General features: G+C 40.0%; 1 protein-coding gene across 22 annotated transcripts in view; it reads left to right on the plus strand.

Moving 5' to 3' along the window:
• The window catches only part of EXOC4 (exocyst complex component 4), a 761,664-nt gene that overhangs the window by 20,094 nt on the left and 720,217 nt on the right, over positions 1-21,353 (plus strand). For all 22 annotated transcript variants that reach the window (XM_036247077.1, XM_036247080.1, XM_036247079.1 and 19 more), the window contains exons 2-3: positions 4,141-4,330; positions 14,429-14,623. In XM_036247077.1, the coding sequence (XP_036102970.1) occupies positions 4,141-4,330; positions 14,429-14,623 (385 nt within the window). The remainder of the gene's footprint in view (positions 1-4,140; positions 4,331-14,428; positions 14,624-21,353) is intronic.

Consider the following 21,353-nt stretch of genomic DNA (forward strand, 5'->3'; position numbering starts at 1 on the left):
AGAGCAAGAGATAGAAACATCGATGAGAGAGAACATTGATTGGCTGCCTCCTGCATGCCTCCCACTGGGGATTGGGCCCACAGCCTGGGCATGTGCCCTGACCAGGAATCGAACCGGCAACCTCTTGGTGCATGGGTTGATGCTCAACCACTGAGCCACACTGGCCAAGTGAATTTGTATTTTCTTGACATCATGGAATCCTTGGAGAAACCCAGTGAATTTCATTTCATTGTGGGAGACAGTTCTCCTTGGGAGTGTTGTGTTTTGGGAGTTCTTTTGAGCAGAGCACCGAGTGCCCTTTGTTTTAGACTTCTCGTCAGGGTGGTTGCCAGCAAGCATCCTTGGAAGATAAACTCTCCCCCTAGAGCAGGGGATAGCACGTTTACTGCCCGAATAAAAGATTCAGCTTTCTGAGTTCAGGGTTCTCTCCAGTAACTCCCCGTGTGTGCAGGCATTCATTTGAGTTCATCTGCTTAACCCTCATGGGACTTAGGGGAAAGGGCACTGAACAAATATCTGGTGCGCATGCTACTTGCTGTGCTGTGAGTGATCAGGTCCTCAGTCTCTGACCCAGGAGTTTTGTGTCTTCTACAGGTGTCCCTGAAAATGTGGCAGGCTAACTTGTTAACTTGTGAGAAGAATACAAATCTCAGCTGTTCACAGTTCTTGACTTTAAGGAAGATAAAAGTGAGAGTCAGAGGTCAACTCTTATGCCCAGTGCCAAATGATCTGGTGTTTGGGGGTCATGAAATTTGAACCTGTGTCTTCAAAGGATGTTCTTTCTGTTACCATGTAGACAAATGCTGCTGCCTTTGCTGCTTGTCCCACTACTACCAGTACTGCGGCTACTATAACTATGGTAGCCAGCAATGAGATGCCAGGTCTCGTTTGATCTCATTTCATTTTAACCAACCCTATAAGGAAGGTATACTTACTGTCTCCAGTGTATAGATGCGCAAAGTGCTGTATTATTACCAGGGTCCTAGGGGCAGTAAATGGTGGATTCTAGCTCCGGCAGTTTGACTCCAGAACCCATGACTCCAAGGCAGTTAGGAGCATCATCTGAAAGCAGACCTACCTAGGTTTTCACTCTCTCTATGCCTCCCTTATTGTGTGAGGTGGGGCAGACCAACCTCTTCAGATGTCAGCTGCTGTCTGTGAAAAGGGGAGGGAGGACAGCAGTAGGACCCACTGCACAGGCTGTATGAGCGGGAGACATGCACTCTATCAAGTCTGCAGCCCAGTTGGTTCCCCGCAGCTAGTAAGCTTCTCTAAATACTAGCGGCTGCTATTATTATATTTCTATCCTTGCTGCCTTCCTTTCCTTTAATTAATAAAAACTTGAATGATTTGTACTTTCAAAGTTCTCTAAGTATTTTCTACTGAAAGAAAAGTGCCATTCAGCTCAGTTTACATCAAGAGGATGAATTTCCAATGTGCAGCAACCCCGGCACAGGCTGCTTTCCTTATATAAATATTTCCTCTAAAAATGAAAATGGCTGACACCCCCAGTAGAACCAATTCACTTTTTAGTCTTTATTTTAGTAACCGTTTTTATTTCCTAAATCACTCTCAATGCTCTGGTGATGTGTTCCAGTGACAGCTGACGCCCAGGGAGGTGTCCTCTCTGGCCTGACATTTTCCTCAGTGGTGATGCTGCAGCTTAATGTAAACAGTGCGAAATAGCTGCATGTTTCCTTCCTCAGATGGAGGTGGCGTGGAAACCATGCGCGGCATCGTCAAGGTGGCCCGCTGATCCAGTGCGGCTTTGAAAATTCTGGCTGTCTGCTGTTACGAGGGGAAATAGAGTTAACTATCCAGGAACTCTTCCCTTTGGGACAGTTGATAAATTGAAGGCATTTTCTGATTGTGCTTTACTTTTGATTAACAGCCTGGAAGGTTTCAGATTTAAAGAGCAAAGTTATATATCATAGAAACAACAGGAAGACATCTTTAGCTGCCCTGTACCCAAATATTGCAAGCAGTATTATTGGCTCTATCTTTGAAGCCAAATTCTTTCTAAATTCTCCACTGAGATTTACTTTATTAGTCAGATGCTTGCATGGTCGTCTCCACCTGAAAGTAATCTTGGAGGTGGTGTGGTCACCAGCTGGCAGAGGAAGACATAGGATCTGTCATGGAAAGGCCTTCCTTCAAGTCTTGGGGTTCCCAGTGTGTTGATTTCCTGAGTGTGCCCCACATTCCTTAGAGGCATCACCTTTTTTCTTCATTACATTCTCCCCTCCCCCCTAATTTCATGCTGGATCAGATCTCTTGGCATCCATGACACATTTACAAAATTCTTCTAGGGGGTTAGATTGATGTCCAAGACTGGCCTGCTCCATCTCCCTCTCAATTGAAAAAGAAGTTTTATATATTGTGTGGCTCATGAATTAAGATCTTTTGGTCTAAATGACAGTTTGGAGAAGTCTGCCCTACAGTATTTTGCTTGCAAATATCTAGGAGTGGATATGTGATTGATTCACTGACAGCCCATCTCTGAAAGCAGTTCTAATGATGGCTTTATAATTGATTGCATCCATCACCAAGAGCCTAAAATACCCCCTCCCTAAATTAAAAAAGATAAATGAAATAAATTATGCTGAATGTATAAGCTGACAAATCTGAGGGAATTTAATGAAACTCTAAATTACCACAGCCAACAGATAAGAGAAAAAGGTTTCTTTGTTACTGATTATAACACTAAATTAAAAAAATTATCCAAGAAAAATACTAGAGGAAACAAAGATCTGTGGCCCATGTATCAAACTGTTCTTGAAAGATTTAAAGAAGTGTATCTGCTCCATTCCCTGCTTATTGTTGATTCATATCTATCTTGTTCGTGCTGTTGGAAGAACAGTAAATGCAGGGCTGCCTTGTAGTGTAGCAGTTGTAACAGACTTTAGAATTAATATGACCTTATTTCTGGGCCGCTGGGGGTGCTGTACCAAATGGAGGTCGTTTAAAAAAGCTAAATTTGGGCCCTGGCTGGTGTAGTTCAGTTGGTTGGAGCATTGCCTCTTGCACCAGAAGATTGCAGGTTCGATTCCTGGTCAGGGCACATATCCAGGTTGCAGGTTCGATTCCTGGTCAGGGCACATATCCAGGTTGCAGGTTCGATTCCTGGTCAGGCCACATATCCAGGTTGTGGATTTGATTCCTGGTTGGTGCATGTATGGGGGCAACCGATTGATGTTCCTCTCTCACATCAATGTTTCTCTCTTTCTTTCTCTCCCTCTCTCTTCCCCTCTCTCTAAAATCAGTAAAAACCTATCCTCTGGTGAGGATTTAAAAAAAAAACCTATTTGGAAGGTGGCTCTTTAGTGTATGAGTACATTTACTGGTTAGTACACTTGCAGCCATACTGAAAGTGACTAAACAATGGATATTTTATGATCTCCCTAACAAGAAGTCCTGAGGTAAGGCAGCTGCTGGTGGGTTGGCTGCTTTGGTGGCCAAATGACATCGTAGCATTAGCTTGGCATTTCTCTGAGCTTTCCCTTTGGTTGTAAGATGGCTGAAGTATCTGAGAATCTCAGCTTTGTATGACAGTATTCAGTGTTGGGAAAAGGGGCCTGCTTCCTGTCAATCTTACTTGCAAGTAAACTATACCTAGAGGTCCTTCGTCTCATTGGCCAGACTTGTCACTGGTGAGGGGAATGGAATTACCAGGATTCAGTCAAACAAATCAAGACCTGCCCAGGTCCTTGCAGAGTTCATGCTGCCTGTTGTCAGATTAAAACTGGTATGCCAAGGTGAAGGGAAGGCTCCTTGGGTAGGCAACCAACAAATCCATTTAGACAAGGTATTGGAATTTACTATGAAGGTAATTTTCTATTTTCTGTTAGTAAATTGTTTCATTTCCTACTTAGCGGAATGAATGGGCTAGCTTATTGACTAACTGGACTTTTCCTTTTTTTCAATAACAGTTTACATTCAATATTATTTTGTATTAGTTTCAGGTGAACAACATAGTGGTTAGGCATTCATATAGTTTACAGAGTATTCCCCCTAGTATTTCCAGTACCCACCTGGCACCATGCATGGTTATTACAATATTATTGGCCATATTCCCTATGCTGTCCTCTTTCCTTTTTGCTTTAAGATCGGCTCAGCTTTAATATTCTCTGTCTTTATCAGGACTCTGTCTACCAGTGATGATGTTGAAGACAGAGAAAATGAGAAGGGTCGCCTTGAAGAAGCCTATGAGAAATGTGACCGTGACCTGGATGAACTGATTGTGCAGCACTATACAGAACTGACGACAGCTATTCGCACATACCAGAGCATCACAGAGCACATCACCAACTCGCGAAACAAAATAAAGCAGGTGAGACTCCTTTCCTCTTGGGACCGCAGCACCTCCCCGTTGATGCAGATGTTACAGCTGGGGGAGAGCGCTGTGCAGGGGCCCAGGGCTGAAGGAGGGATTCCTGAGCATGCTTTCAGGAGTTATGAAAGGCATATGTCGCAAAGCCTGCAGGTCACAGAGGGCATCCAGGGTTTGCTTCTTTCTTCTCCTATGTCTTATCCTTGGCTCCTGTCAGTACTTCTCACTGGGAAATGACACAGGCGACTGCCACAGCTTGAGGAAGACTGAAAGAATCCAAACCAAAGAGGAGAGTCTAGGGCCTCTTACTATTTGAGGCTCCCATTACAGTATATCAAATGTATTCAATGGGCTCATATCACGCATTGTGTGTGTGTGTGTGTGTGTGGCTGTAGTTCTTAAAAATTGTTTTGTTTGAAATTTTGCCTTTGAGTATGTTGCTTAATTTGAAGTTGGTTGTGATTTCTCTGCAGTCATTATACATTCTTTGTAATTCTTGTGAAGAGAATCTAACATAAATTATTTAAGCATATAATGAAATATTGATGAATACCAAAATTCTTGAATATAATTCTTAGTAGTGACAAGCATGTATTAATTTTTATTTTGTAATTTTCTTTTCATATTTTGGAGTTGTTTCTTTTCTCTTTCTTTCATGTCTTTTCTCCCTTCTGTTTTCTTTCCCTTCTTCTCTCATCCCTCTTTCTGCCCCTTTTCTTCCTTTCTCCACCTCTTCCTGCCTCCTTTCTTTTGTGGTAGGTGCATGAAGAGCTCCTGGTGGTCCCTGGGTACCATGTCTTTAATACCTAAGGGATAAAATGGGTTCACAAGAGGTATTTTTATATTTGGCCAAGGGATAAACTGATAAATAAATGCCACGTACTGTCACATAGTTATGTGGTTCTTGGTTATGTATTTTGAAGGTCACTCTTTGAATAGCACTTACTAGTACTCCCCGATGAATAAAAAGTCCTCCTACTTACTGAGCAGTGCTTCCTTGCCAGGCATGCTGTGTCTATTCTCGATTCAACAAATCTAGAATGTGAACTCGGGTCTCCCTGACTGTAAAGCCCTTGCTGCTGGTTTTCAGACATTTTTAAAATGGGATGTTTGGCAGAAACCCCCGATACTGAACATTAAGGGAGATGGTGCTCTCTTCTTGCTTGATGTGGGGTGAAGAGCTGGAGCTCATGTGGCTGCCTCTGTGGCACTTCTGTGTGCTGCGGGCTGCGTAGACCAGTTGGCATGCACCTGTGCCATTGGATCGGGTGGGGATTCCCTGGACTCCGTCTGTGCAATAATAGCTGTGCTCACAACATTCTCACATGGTTTTGTCCTTGTCTTCTAGACCTTATAGCGTGATTGTGTAAGCAGATACATAAACTATTCTTCTAAGGCTGCTGGTGAAATGTTTCAGTCTCTAAGAGTACAGCTGCTGAATCAGTAAGCTCTTAACCTTTTTTCAAGCAATGTGCTGACCTCTTTATATTTTAAAATTAACTGGCATTTTCGAAAGGAATACTATAATTCTTGGCCTTTACAAGTGGTAAGTCCTTCTTATGGATTTATCTGTGAAACGAGGCAAAGGTATAGATCAGTTGCTCCAGATTTAAAGTAAACTGTAGTTCATTTTGACCTAATAGACTAAGCCCAACAGGGGTCAGAAAATGAACGTGTAGAGCTGCTGCCATTCTGGCTTTGCCTCGGGTACTCACAGTGAGGGTGAAGGACATGTCACATTGGTGTTTCTGATTAGTTTGCTGGGCTGCAGGGACTTGGCCCCAGCCTCAGGGAACCCCTGCTGTGGTTTCTGCCTCTGCCCCTGACTGTCTGCATCAGCAGCACTTTTGCCCACAGACTGCTGGTAGTGAAAGAGAGTCTCACCTTGATTATTTCACGTTTGATTTTAGCCAATCTTATCGCCATCCTCATTTTTAAGTATGGTGGAGTTTTGAGAAAAAAACAAAACAAAACAAAACAAAAACCAAGAAAGAAAACTATGTTTATTATATCAGTTGTCAAGAAAAAGAGTTACACAATTCTGTTATGAATGAGCTTCAGTACTCGAAAGAGCAAGAAAGGGCTAAAGCTCTTTTCAAAAAAGTCTTTAATTATTGATAAATGGGAGAAGAAAAATGTTGAGGAAAAATGAAAGCGAATTTATTTTCGTTGTATAATTTGACAATTTTGTCATGTGCAAGTCTATTTCTTATCACCACGGAAACACCGATGTTTCCTTGCCAATCTTTCCCTGTCATGTTTGATTTTTAATTGCACTTTGGATTATATACAAAATATAGGTATGTATATTTTTAAAGTAGAAATGGGAATAATTCAGTAATCACTGGACTATTATTTCAGAACCAAGTAAGATGTTGAGAATATGTACATATGGATGGAAAACTTTTCCTTTCTTCTGCCAGAAGGATGTAATGAGGAGTCAACCAGTATTTGTTGAGTGCTGGATACATGCCTGGTTCTGTCATAGATGCTGGGCTATACCAGTGGAAAACACCAGTCCCTGTCCTCGTGGAGCTTACATGCTAATGAGAGGAGGCAGAAAAACAATCAAGTGATGATATTTAACAGCATCGACTTAGTCTTTGTATATTAAGTTTCTGTTTTGTGCTGAGCATTACTCTAGGCTCTGGGGTATAGAAGTGAATAAAACAGATAAAAATTCCTATCCTCATGGAGTTCACCTTCTAGTCAGGGGAGAAGACTAAATTAATAAGTAAAATATGGTAAAACAGATGTGAAGAAGTGATGTGCCAAAAAAAAAAAAAAAAATCAAGGAAGGGAGACTAGGGAGCTGCTGTTTTAAATCGATTGGCCGGAGAAGGCGCCACTGAGCTGCCATCTGAGCCAGCACCTGAAGAGGTAGGAGAGTCAGAAAGGTCCTCAGGAAGAAGGAATAGCAGAAATAAAAGTTTCCCGAAGCAGGAACTCTGGGGAAGCAGCAAGGAGGCCATCGGGGCTGGAGGGAGATGAGAGCTGGTGGGCAGTGTGGTGGAGTGGTCCAGGTCATGTAGCGTCTTGTAACTCTGAGTATGTTGTGAAACCATTGTAAGGCTTTGAGCATAGCAGTGATATGATGCGACTAATATTTCAAAAAGGCTGCTCTAGCTATTGTACTGGGGATAGACTTAACTGGGGACCAAAGCAGGTGAAAATGTTCATATTCATTCCTTGTTGTTACCTGCAAAATCTTGAGAATACAGCCCTGGCCGGTTTGGTTCAGTGGTTAGAGTATCGGCCCTTGGACCAAAGATTCTGGTCAAGGAGATGTATCTCAGTTGCAGTTCCGTCCCCGGTCCTGGTTGGGGTTGTGCAGGAGGCATCCAATTGATGTGTCTCTCTCACATCGATGTTTCTCTCCCCCAACCCCCACAACTCTATCTGAGGATAAATGGAAAAATATCCTTGGGTGAGGATTAAATAAATAAACAAACAAAAAATAAAAGCTTGAAAATACAGAACCGTTCACTTTTCCATTTAGATACTAGTTTCACGTACGGACTTATGTTGCATTGGTAGAATCAAGTCCTGGAGGATGATAGGAGCTGACAGATTTGACTCTTTCCAGATGGTCCAATTTTTTTTTGCCGCAGACAAGTCCTTTTGGATTTTTTAGATTAAAAAAAAGTGCAAATAGAATACCATATATGATTGATCAGATCAGGTAATGTGGATAATTAGCAGAACACTCGGGCAATTCTATTACTGTTGCAGATATTGTAAAATTGGTCAAAATAAGATGTTATTGCGTGAGAAAACTTCAGGGTCCATAGGTTCTGCCAGCTTCCTGTGTAGTGACAGTTGCAGCGGCAGCACTGAAATGGGTGCATATGGTGGGTACACGTTGAGGACTGGGACCATACAGGTGATGCTTGTTGAGTGTTTCCTCCTGTGGTGCACTGGTTGCATGAGGTGGTATTCGATTTTTTAAAGATACTCAGTAGTGCATCTAAGGCTTATCACGGGAGCAGATAGGCTGACGGAAAATCACAGGTGCTTGTCTCTGTTGTGACAGGTGTATAGACACTCTACGTTTCATCCCAATTTGGGCCGCCTTGTTGCTGCTAGATGAAGCTCTTAACCCATTTTTCTGGCCTGTGATTGGAGATACCTATACATGGTTATTCAAGTGAAATTGTTAGGACTTAATCATTGAATAATGCAACATTCATTCATTGGCATTTTACTAAAGTAATTTTGTGGCTTTTATATGAAAGTATACCTTGAAAGTTAGAATTAGATGGAGGAATAACCTTAATTAATGTTTAAAAAGTCACAGTAGACCAACATGGTTTTGGTAGGAATTTATTTACAACCCTAATGTAAGATGGAAAATCCTAGCTGCTTGTATGAGAAAGGGGGAAAAAGCCTAGAAATGGACATGCTATAGAGCGGCAATGATGAGATACCATAGTTTCAGATCTGGGCAGTAGCATTAACGCAGTCACAGGAACTATGAGGTAATATTTCCATTAAGTTGAGCAGTGTCTGTATTTATGTGTTGTATCCAGACTCTGCAACTGAAAAGCTAAGTATTGCCCTTGGAAAAGGTTGAGTGGAGCCTCTCAGAGAATTTAAGACCTTAGAATGGCAGCTAAAAAAACTTGAGAACAAAAGCATGGGAATAAGTTTGAGGGTAATTTAAAAATGATCTATAGTTATAAAGGGCTTTTAAAGAGAACAGTGAGCGGTGTTTCTGAGGTTCATTCTTCTCCGTACTTTCTGTAAGATTTTGGAAGTAGATGGGTTGGACACTTACATCAGGAGAATACCCATGAGAATACTAATATGTAGATTCATTTTTACTATAATTAAAAGAAAATATGATTTTTTTGCTTTTAGAATGAATAATTTGTTGTATACATTTTCACTTACTATCCCTTATCCTTGGGGACTTTCAGGGGATTTCTAGTTTACAGTTTCAGCGAGGTGCTTGTACATTTGTTGTACTTGTTACAGATAATATGCACACTCACAAGCATTTTCCTCTTTTTTTTTTTTTCTTTATTAATTTTAGAGAGAGAGGAAGGGAGAGGGAGAGAGAGATAGAAACAGCAATGAGAGAGAACATCGATTGGTCGCCTCCTGCATGCCCCCCACTGGGGATCGGACCCACAACCTGGGCATGTGCCCTGACCCGGAATCGAACTGGCAACCTCTTGGCACATGGGTCAACACCTAACCACTGAGCCACACCGGCCGGGAAGCATTTTCTTCTTTATTCTTGATCCAAAGACAGTGCTTTTCTGAATTTAGGACTTAAAAGTGATGGCTCGTCACCACCTCACCCACATCCTCAGCCTCCCTTGCAGATTGCTCTGCTGCTCCTCTCCCAGATGTTCCCAGATGTCCTCAGAGGCCCAGGTAGTTCCTCCTCCTCAGCTTCCCCTAGGCAGGCTTGCCAGTCTCCATTACTCTGCTGTCTCTCTCCTCTTGCATATCTGTTCACAGTAACCTCCTGGGCCCTGTTTCCCTAATTTTCTAATAGTCTCTAATTAGAGTGACTCACAGTCCTTGTATATTACAACTGAAGTTCTTACTATTGCTGAACAGGTGATGAGGAGCAATTGTGAAGTTACCCGATTTCTCAGGAAGCAAAGGAAACTTGTGCTTGAGGAAGGATCTGCTTGGGTTTTGATGTTGTGATTTGAACAGCTTGCCTCTTCACGGATTTATTTAAGGAAGAAATTTAAAAATTTTAGTTGTCCTCATAAACAGATTCAATTAAAATGCTGACACCACCTTCATAAAAGTAAAGCAGGCATTTGAGATGAGTGTGTATAATTTGTTACCTGTCTCGCATTTAGATGCTATTATTCATTGATGGACATAGCCCTGTTTCTCCCCTCTCTGTTTAAAAAATCATATTTTTTGAGCTATAATTTACGTATAATAAGTTGCAATATGTTTAGAGTTCAGTTCAGTGAGTTTTGGTAAGTGTATGTACCCTTGAATGTGTTACCCGCACAAAGTTCCTTTCTGCCTCTTTGCAGTCGATCCCTCATCCTCTTCCAAGCAGCTGTTGATTTGAAATGATCACTATAAATTATTTTTGCCTTTTCTAGGGTTTATACAGTATGTGTACCCTTTTGGGCTTAACTGCTTTTGCTCAGCAAAATGTTTTTGAGATTCTTCATATTTCTTTCCTTTTACGGCAGACTGGTATCACCCTCATCCCCCAACCTTTAAAAGAACATTTCTTTATAACTGTGACTTTGTAATAAAAAAGCTGAAGCCTCAGGGCAGTTTAGTATTCAAAGTTCGTATATTCTTATGTCTGCAGCTTTGGTTAACTAACCGGTTGAGGGGATAATTTTGGTGATGCTCATTGTCTTTCCCCTCCCCCAGTGCTACCTGCCTTTTCATTTCGCCTTTGGTAGTGAGCAACACCAGTGAGCAAATGCCATTGTGTATATCCTAGTGCGAAATGCTGTGATGGTCTTTTTCCTATCAGAGAGGAGTTTGCCAAGGTTTATTGACACTCAGTAAGTTTCTCTTGATCAAGAGCCTAGTTGGGTGTTGTATGACATAACATTTACTTTTAACTGTTTCCATAGTAACAGAGGAAAAAGCTGAGATTTATAGAACTAAGGTGCTATGAGTAGAATGTCAGAAATCAAATTCTAACAGATTTTAACTAAGATTTAAAATACAGTGAATTTTATAGCTAGAGTTCTTTACCCAGAGACCAAGAACTCTCACGGGATCTGGGAATGGCCTTGAAAATCACGCAGAATCACAGATGCTGAGAAAAGCCAGCACTGCCCGCCTCTTCTTACCCTAGTCCCAGCTCCAGCACTTCAGAGCCATTGACTTTTGCTCTTAGTTTTCTCCTCAGATGTTTGTATTTCTAAGTAATACGTTTATGCTGTTTGTCTTGGTTTTTCTATTTTAGACATTGCACGTGAACTTCCAGCTGTGGAAGATGAGGGTACAGTCCCCTCCCACTCTTCCCCCACCCACCACATCTTTCCTCATCTTCTCTATGGAGTTGTATCCTAGTGTTTCTTGAATAGTGCCTACTCTATTATAACTGCCTAAATATGTACTTCTGGCCATCCAGCATGCTATTTTTGCATGTGTAATTTTGTTGTTGTTCTTCTTGGAGTCAATGGTTAAATAATCCTGTTGCCTTTCATTCGCATTGGTTCACCTGAGCCCCCTTCCCTGGATCCTGGATTTCTTCTGTTTTTCTCTTGTACTGATGGAGCACATTCTTCAGTTGCTCGGTGACATGTGGTGCATATAAGGCTTATTGTCTGAGAGCCTGCATTCCTGATGTGCATGCTGATTCACAGTCTTTCATATGGGTTCTCTTCCCACTAACCACCCCCACCCCGAAAGCTTTTACAAAGTTATCTCTGTCCCTGTGTTCTTACATGTCAGAATGATGTGCCCTGGCTTGGGTCTTGTTTTTACCTCATTGTCTTGAACACTTGATGTGCCTTTCAATCTGAAAACTCATAGTTTTGGGTTTAAAAAAAATTATTTTATTAGTATTTTCTCCTTTTTTTTTTTCTTCTTTTCATTTTTTCTTCCCTGGAACTCCTATTTGGCAAGCATTGGACTTCTTAGATCAATCCCTTCATTTTCTTTTACCTTCTTTTTACCTATATCTGGTTTTTTTATGTTGTGCTCTTTTGATATTTATTCAGGAGTATCTTTTAACCTTTGTATTAGATTTTTTTCCTATCATATTTTTAATTTTGAAGAGTTGCTTTTTCCAAGAATATTAATTATAGTTTGTTTTTGTTTTGAACTGTTTCCTCCATAGTTTGTTCCCTGCTTCTCTCCAGTACCTTTTTCTTTTTGTTTAGATTCCTATCTTTCCATATTACAGGCTTCCCTTGACTGGTGATCCTTGGCTAACTATTTGTATGTAAGAGGGAGGCACTAGGAAGCTGATTGGAAGCTCAGCATCTTATGTAGCTTGTCTAGTTGTTTTTGTTTTTGTTTTAAATTGTCATTTGAGGATCTATTTATTGGTTTTAGAGAGAGGAAGGGGAACACAGAGAGAGACAGAAAGAGAGACAGACATCATTGTTGAAGAGAAACATTAATCGGTTGAGCCCCGACTAGGCATCGGACCCACAACCTTTTTGGTGTACTAGATGACGCTCCAACTAACTGAGCCACTTGGTCAAGGCTTATAGGTCTTTTAATTTGCTTACTTCTGCCATGGAAAAGTGTAAGTTCCCTGTGTTGGGGCTAAAAGTCAAGCTGAGTGTTTTTGGAGCCAACCTTGGAAGGAGGCTGAGGGTTCAGAGAGGACCGAGAATCTTACTGTTCCTTAGACCCTTGTTGACTTCATCCTCCTATTTTCTATCCAGTACATTTCTACTTAGCATTTCCTGGTCCATATTCTTTCTGGTTCAGTTCCTTCAGATTATAAACCTCCTATTTGGCTATTGCTGGGCAGGGTGGGTGGGTGGGGGGTGTTACCGGTCTGTGAGGGTTGATAATGATCTAGCGCTCACAAATGTTCCTTATAGAAAGTTGAAACGCTGTATCCCTGCCTTCAGTATCAGCAAATCCCATGCAGGCTAAGATTTCTCTGCTCTGCTAGTTTAGTTATCCACCACCCACTGTCTTGCGAGCTTCCAAAGATTTGATGCCATCTCTTATTTGCTATTCCCTCCTCTCTGTTTTCCTTTCTCAGTGTTTATACTTAAAACTCCCACTTTGGTAGGGTTGCAGGAGAAGGAGAACGGGTAATTAAGACCATCTTCAACAGATTTTCTAGGGTGTCTCTGATCTCTTCCCCCCAAAAGGCTCCTAATCATTCCATTATACTTTTTAAGAGATTACAATATTTCCTTATTCAGGGCTTTTTTTTTTTTTTTTTAAACATTAGAGAGTTTCATAAAAGTATGATTTAGGTGTTGTCCTAAAGTTGTAGGAATGGATCAGATGCTTTCTCAATAAACCTTCTAATGTTAGCATTCTATCTTCATATTTTCCATGTTTATTTGAAAAATGTTGAAATTTAGCTTGGTAATTACCAGAAGTATAGTGTCATTATATGCAACACCACACCAAATCTTGTAAAAGAAGACAGATTTTCAATGATCAAAAACATCGTAGACTAGGGTGATAGACGTGAACTGTATATTGATGGTTTGGATTATACATGTGTAGGCATTTGCTGAAACTCATCAAATGGTACGCTCGAGATGAACCTCAAACTGCAACCAAACACAAAACTATAAACCAATATTAAATTATAATGTAAATAAAAATACATGTAAGGGGTGTCAAAAGTGTATGAAAACAACTCTGTGAATTGTGAAAGGTCATTTTACACAATCTACCTTATTTTTTATCTTTTTATTTTTCCATGCGGTAAAAATGAAGACTTTTCATTAGGGTAGAAAATGAAAATGCGCTCATCACGTACATTGTGACTACCCTTCCTGCTCCTCCTCCTCTCCTGTTTGTCAAGCTGTGCCTGTGCTGGTCCCTAAACTGCACAGGTCTGTGAGAACACTTGCCGCTGTGTTATCATTTAAAAATCGAAACACATGGTAAAATATATCCTTGGTGTGTCCCAATTCCTTTTACTTTGAGATGATCTCTGATTGCGTCGACTCTCTTTTGGAAACTGGTCTTCTTTTCATTTTAGTGAGTTCAGATGAATGCCTATCTCCTTGGTTGTAAACTTTAGCTGAAGGTCTTGATCTAGAGGGATGGACCAAGTGACTTATCAGCTGACTAGGAAATGTGCAAGAACATGGGCACGAAATAATAGTGTGGACTCTCATATCCGTTGTTCCCGTTGGATATGTTAACATCAGCGGGGTACTTCCTATTTGCAGAGTGCATTATGTCCAAAGTAATGTCTTCTAGATGTACTCTAAGGTAGGTTAGGAGCAGTTTGCTCATTTTACAGGAGAGAAAAAACAGACACAAAGAGATGGAGATGTACCCAAGTGAGTCAGTGTCAGAATCAGAATTAGAATTTCACAAGCAGTTAGTGAGGAATTGTTACTTACAGCAGTATCACTGCAGAATACTAACTAGATATGGGCTTAGGCTGGTCAGACTCTGGACTGACCCAGGACTGAATCTGCTTACTTGTAGGTCAAAGAAAATCTGCTTTCATGCAAGATGCTGTTACACTGCAAACGGGACGAGCTTCGGAAACTGTGGATTGAAGGAATTGAACATAAGCATGTCCTGAACCTACTGGATGAGATTGAGAATATCAAGCAGGTGCCTCAGAAGCTGGAACAGTGCATGGTCAGCAAGCACTATCTCAGTGCCACCGACATGCTGGTAAGAGAGGCCGAGCTAATGGACGTTTCTGCTGAGGTAGCGAAGTGCTTCCTTTCGTTCTCTGAATTCCGTAATTCATGCAGCACATTGCATACCGCCCTCTTGGGGTTCAGGAGCCTTTGCGGGTGAAGCCTGGCTGGTTCTCTTCTTAATTCCAGTGTTTGAAATGGTAAGCGGTTATTATTTAGGTATTGTCTGCCTTTGGAACAATGGTAAGAAGTCAGTACTTTAATCATATTGGAATAGTAATGAGAGGTGTTTAGCTTCAGAGGAAGAAAGTTAATGAATCCTATTTTAAAGAATGAAAAGTGCATGAAAGAGCACTTAGGAGATTTATAAACTTGATGTTCCACAAATTCGTTGAAGGAATTTTTACATTAGGGCTTTGTGTTTTTTTCCTTTAAATTGATAAGAAAAAATAATTTCCGAAGTAACTTTGTCAAGCAAGAGTACTCCGCAGCCTAGCCTTCAGCTTCTCCTAGTCCATCCTGCCACTTTTTGAATTAGAGATGAAAATCCAAAGGTGGTGGCAGCTGGCGGTGCCTGTGGCTGAGCATCTGGAAGAAGAATAATGAAATGAAAACACAGCTTGCTCTCTAACAACCCTCCCTTCCCGGGGCCCGTGGCTCCTGGAGAGGGCTGCCCTGTCTGCCCCCCACTCCGCACAAGCACCCTGCTTCGTCTCATTCCGAGCTGTCGGGGACGACAGGAGCTCTCAGCGGTCGGCAGGCTGTATTTGGATTTTCTTTTCCCTGACAGGTGAAAGTCCCTTACCTTCGTTTCACCAAATTAGATGGGCTGTGACACTGGAAGACTCACTGAGAGGAAGTGGTGGGAGAAACAGGTGAAATCCTCTAAGTGGTTTGATTCATTCAGACTGTCAGGAAGAATGTTGCCATAAGTCCTTCATAAGAAGCTTTATTTGTTTGTTTCTTTATCTTATCTTACCTTATCACCTGAGGACATTTTTGCATTTATCCTCAGATAGAGCAGGAGGGAGAGAGGGAAGAAGAGAGAGAGAGAAACATCAGTGTGAGAGGGACACATCGAGTGGTTGCCACCCACACGACCCCAACTGGTACTGGGGACAAACTGCAACCAAGGTACATGCCCTTAGCGGGAACCAAACTCCAGTCCAAGGGCCGATGCTCTAACCGCTGAGCCAGACCAGCCAAGGCTCAACCATGATTCTATTCTGAAACCTGGTTATGTGATAGGTGTGAACAATCAATTGCCACAGTGGAAGGGGGTTAGTAATGGTTTGCTCTTGAGAGTGGCAACAGAACTGGCTATTTTCAGTACCTGGTTTAGTGACATCTTCCTTAATAATGACTATAGGATGAAGAAAAAGTCACCTTCCAGCTTTACTCCTGGGTTATGTGTTAGGATGCATGCATGTGCCAAATGAACAAAACTCAGCCATTAATAGATATGCTTACAGAATATATTTACCATATACACATCTGTTTGAATCACCATTTTGTGTAGTGGGCCTGCTTTCTTACAGATAAGTGCCATATATTTATTAAAAATAGGTTGTTAGAATTTCTTTGTGTTATGTTCTTTTAGGATTTCAGATTTTTGTTATATGGTTTTACTACTTAAGGGCTAATTTATTTACTAAAGAGCTAATCAATAATGAATAACCTTATGTTTTTAAACTTATTTTCTTAAGAATCTCATTAAATAAGTTTAAATTCTTGGTTGCAAGTTACAGAAATCCAACTCTAGCTAGCTTAGGTAAAAGAATCACTTTACTCATGTAACCAGTCTGTTAAGAGGACAGGCGTACATGTGGAATGCCACCTATATGTTCTTTTGCATGCCCTTTTCATTGTTCTACTGGAGATGTTGCTTCCACTGTGGGAGGGGCTTGGGTGTTTGGGGAGAAGAAGGAGTGTAGGCTGTAGCCCATACCACTTCAGCTTTGCAGAGGAAATAATCTTTTTTTCTAGTTAAAAAATACAGGGGTAGGTCCTGGCTGGGTGGCTTGGTTGGTTGGAGCATCACCCCATACACCAAAAAGTGGTGGGTTTGATTCCTGGTCAGGTCACATACCTAGGTTGTGGGTTTGATCCCCGGTCAGGGCGTGTACAGGAGGCAACCAGTCAATGTTTCTCTCACATCGATGTTTCCCTCTTTTGCTCCTTTCTCCCCTTTTCTCTCTCTCTCTCTCTCAGATAATAAAAACATATCCTTGGGTGAAGATTAAAAAAGAAATACAGGAGTAGGATCTAGATTGGGCCAGCTTGGGTACTGTAATTGTCAGTTCCAACTAAAACTATGTGGTTCTGGGGTGGGAAGGAAGAACAGTCACCTTCAGAAAAGGGTGAGTATATGAGATACACTTCTCAGAAGTTCTCTTTGCTGTTTGTAGTTCTTTATATATTCTGGATGCTAATCCTTTATCTCTTGAATGGATTGTAAATGTCTTCTCTCAGTTGGTGGTATATCTTTTTTACTTTGTTTATGGTGTCTTTGTTATAAAGAAGTTTTAAAATTTAATGTAATAAAATATCTCATTCATTTTCCATGTTATGTGGTTTTTATTTTAAGAATTTTTCTTCTATCTCAGTGTCATAAAGAGAATCTCTTGTATCTTCTTTAATTCCGTTAGAATCTACTTTCATGTATGGTATGAACTGGGGACCTAATTTTATCTTCCATATAAATAGACACTTGGCTCAGACCATTTATTGAATTCATTTCCTATTGATTTAATGCCATTTTGGTCACATACCAAGTTTTCACATATGCATGGATATTTCTGAGCTCTTTCTTTTGCTCAGTTGGTCTCATACATATTTGCACCAAAACTATGCTGTTTTAATTACTATAATTTTATAATATATCTTGATAGCAGGTGAAGACATTCCCTCACCTTGCTGTTCAGAATTGTCTATACTATTCTTGGCCCTTTACTCTTCCATGTGGATTTTAGTATCAGCTCGTCAAGTTTTGCACAAAGTGTGATGGGGTTTTGATTAAATGTAAGCAAGTTTCATCTTTGTAGTACAAGTCTTTCAAAAACAAGACATGTCTCAAATTTATTGAAGTCTTTATATTCTTATAATAATACTTAGTAATGCATTACTTAGAGATACTATATTACATATATTTTGTTTTATTTCTGAGTATCACGTTTTTGTTTGTTAAAACAATGGCTCTTTATTAATTGCAACTTTTAGTTATTCATTACTACTATATAAGGATGCTATAGAATTTTCCTTTTTAATTGATCATGTATTTCCTTGAAACTAATTTCAATCCTATCTGCCTGAAAAATGATGATCTAATCTTTAAAACTTGGCTCACATTTCATCGTCTCTGAATGTCCCAGGTAATTAGATACTTTTCTTTTAAAAAAATTATGTGTTTATTTTTATTGTGGTAACAATACTTAACATGAGATGCTTTTCTTTGTTTTCATAAACTGTATGTGTTTCTTTGCAATATAACTTTTGTTTGTATGGTAGGTCATTGAGGGCAGGGGCTATATCTTTTCTGCCCTGTACTTAGCATAGTCGTGTAGTCATGTTCACAGATCATTAGTAAAATGAATAACTACGTGAAAGGGTTTCATATACTAAACAGAAAAAGGCATTTTATTCTCTCTCTTGGAGCTCTGGTCTGATTTTTCTCCTCCATTTGTTTGCTTGCCTTTTAATGTTTCTGTAGTTTCTAATCTTTTTTTGTTTTACAACAAAAATAATTATAATAGCTAGGATGTCTTGAGCACTGACTATGTGTTGGTACCATTTTAAGTACGTTACATTTGTTAACACATTTAATTCTCTCACCAACCCTATTGGAGATCGGTTTCTGATGCCATCCCTATTTTCCAGATGAGGTAGTAGCTTTGCATGGTCTGGGGTGTACGCACATCCTCATAAATAATGGTTTCACGGAGGGAAGATTTAAAGTGTGCTTAAAAGGTTGGAAATAGTCTTCAATTTGGCCTTTTGTTTATAAGAGTGAAAAGTAAGGTCTGTAATTGCTCTTTCACTGGACTTCATATGAAAAAAGTGATCGCATTTCCTTTCCCCGTTATGTGATATTAGAAGTAAAATCTACTTAAGGCATTTGAAGAGTCCAAATGGAAGTCTTTGCTAAAAAAGATATCAGAGGAAAGTGAAGACACAATAATCTCGTTTTTCAAAACCTTCTGATTTCCTTGGATTCGTTTAACAAAAGTTTTGCATTTTTATTTTAAGTCAGGTACAGATGCCCAGTAATGGAATCCCTACTCAGGTTAATAAATCCAGAGTCACTAAATCAGTGGTGACCCTGGCTCCTGTCAGCTCTTGCAGTTCCTTTTTTACCATTAGACTGGTCTGATAGCTCCAGACTTGGCTTCTAGATGGAATATTTAGTTCTTTTGATACGATAATCTGAGTGGTGCATGGAATAATTAACTTGTCATGACTGGCGACGTCTGCAAATAGGCATGGCCCTTTGTTTCCTTCTTCAAGGTAAACAGCTGCTGTTAGCTTACAGAAAGCTAAAAGTGATTCAACAAGAAGCCTGCATCCGTCACATTGAAATCAGAGACTTGATTTATATTGTAGCCTGTAGCTTTGTGATATGTATGGTTTAAATTAGACCTTTGCAGTCATTGTGCTGGGTTGATGCAAGCACATTAATGACATAATTTCTGGTTGCTGCATCACACTTCTGCAGTCTGTCCTTTGTATTCCACTCACATTAATTGAAGTAATTTTGCCAGTGAAGCGTGTTTCAAACCTCTGCATTTAAATTGAAATTTTAATTCCCTTATTGTCTTGAGAAGACGGCTGGAGATGCCTTGTTACAGGTTTCATTATCACTCAAAACACTCCAGCTGCTGGTTCTAATGTACAGTGACTGATTAATTCTGGGAAGAATTAGTAATATAAGAATAACAGCAGCTTCCCAGTGGCATGAGCTAACCATGATAGCGAATATTTTTATGAACTTTTTTTAAAGGGAAATTTGTGTAGAAGTCTACATCGAACTGAAATTGCACAGATGAGCTTCGAAAATCACTTACAGGAGTTCTGACTTACCAGCTCATGGAAGTCCGTCCACGATGTCATTCAGTCAGTGGGATCCAAGCCCGTGCCAGTAGTTTTGAGGCACTTTAGTTGACAGTCACAGGCTTGTGACTGAAATAATATTTTTCATTTCTAAGTCTTCCAGAGAGTGGAGAGATTTTGAATGTCTCTTAATCTTTTTGTCTTTTCATTATTTATATGCCTTTAAAAAAAAACCCATAGCTGTACAGTCAAGTAAGAACTATAATGATAATTATAGAATAACATATATTTATGTAGCTGTCTTCTTCCCAGAGGATCCAAGAGTGCTTTGCTGAGAGAATGGTATAGTGGAATTATTTCACTTACACTGTGAAAATATGGCCAGATCTGGGGGATAAAGAGAGTAAGGTAGCTATTTAATTGAATAGTTTTCTAAGCCCCTATAATGAAAATAAGTATATTTGGAATATATTTAGCTTACCTTGCAGTAGTTGGACAACATTCAAGGTTGTGAATGTCAGCGTGGGTCTCAGTGTGGGTCAGATGGACCTGTGCTGGAATCCACCTTGGACTTTTACTAGCTTGATGACTTAGGGCTAATTATTTAATTTGACGTTGTTGAAAGTTGGAGTTGAGAATAGTATGTATCCCCAAGGGTGGTTGAAGGGATTAAGTGATATTAAGCTAGCTATACATGTAAAGTAGGCACAATACACATAGTAAGTGCTTAGAAATGATATTCATAATTAATTGATTGTTTTTACTGATACTGTAAGACAATGTGGTGATGGCTCCCATGTTATAATCTTAAGAACTATTCTGAGGTGGACTTGTTTTGAGCTGATGAAAGAGTTGAAGTAGGGCTGGCAAGTTAAGCATTTTTGATTCCTTTTCTTTTTGCCTAACATGGACATCTGTCTGAATGAAAGGCTGTTCCACGTTTTATACAATAAAGGAATTACTGCAGGAAGATAGATAGGGTTTGTCTCAGAAAACAAGTCTGGTCTGCTCTAATGCATGTACTCATGGATGAGCAAGACCCCGAAGTACTATGCCTTATTTTGCAGATTTGACATGGACAGATTTCAGATTCTGTGTCATCAGTTACCTGTTTAGCTACATCAAGTATATGTTCATAGGGTACCCATTGACTGTCTAATTATAAGCAATGTTATTTGTTGGTAAACTATCCAAGATCAGTTTGTTGCAAAATCTTTAAGTATTAAATGTATTTTTCTGCTGAGTATCATAATTAGATATAAGGCAGTTCACTGTTGGAGGGTGCTCATCAAAAATATTGATTTTAGAGTTAGAGTAGTTGATGGTAAACTATCATTGTCATTAATTTGATAGCAGGAACAGTGGACCAATGAGGTTGCTTCTATTGGTGCTAGTAAAACTTTGTCATTAACAAATAGACTAATTCTTCCTTTCTCATATTAAGGTCACGGAAGGGGTAATTATGCATCTACTGTCAAATGGTTAATGTACAAGTAAGAAAAAAGGGCCAAAATGCCCATCCCTTTCATCTGACTTGCAAGTTTCTGAGATCTCACAGGACTGTTTTTTCTCATCATCACTCTGGAAGTGGTATTGAGATGAAAGCTCTATAAATATCAGGAACTGGAACATTCTAGCGAACTTATCCTGAAAATGGTTCAGTGACTCTACAAAGATGTTTTAATATTCCATATAGCTTTCTCTACAACATGATA

This window comes from Molossus molossus, unplaced genomic scaffold (assembly GCF_014108415.1).
Source record: "Molossus molossus isolate mMolMol1 unplaced genomic scaffold, mMolMol1.p scaffold_m16_p_7, whole genome shotgun sequence".
Taxonomy (NCBI): domain Eukaryota; kingdom Metazoa; phylum Chordata; class Mammalia; order Chiroptera; family Molossidae; genus Molossus; species Molossus molossus.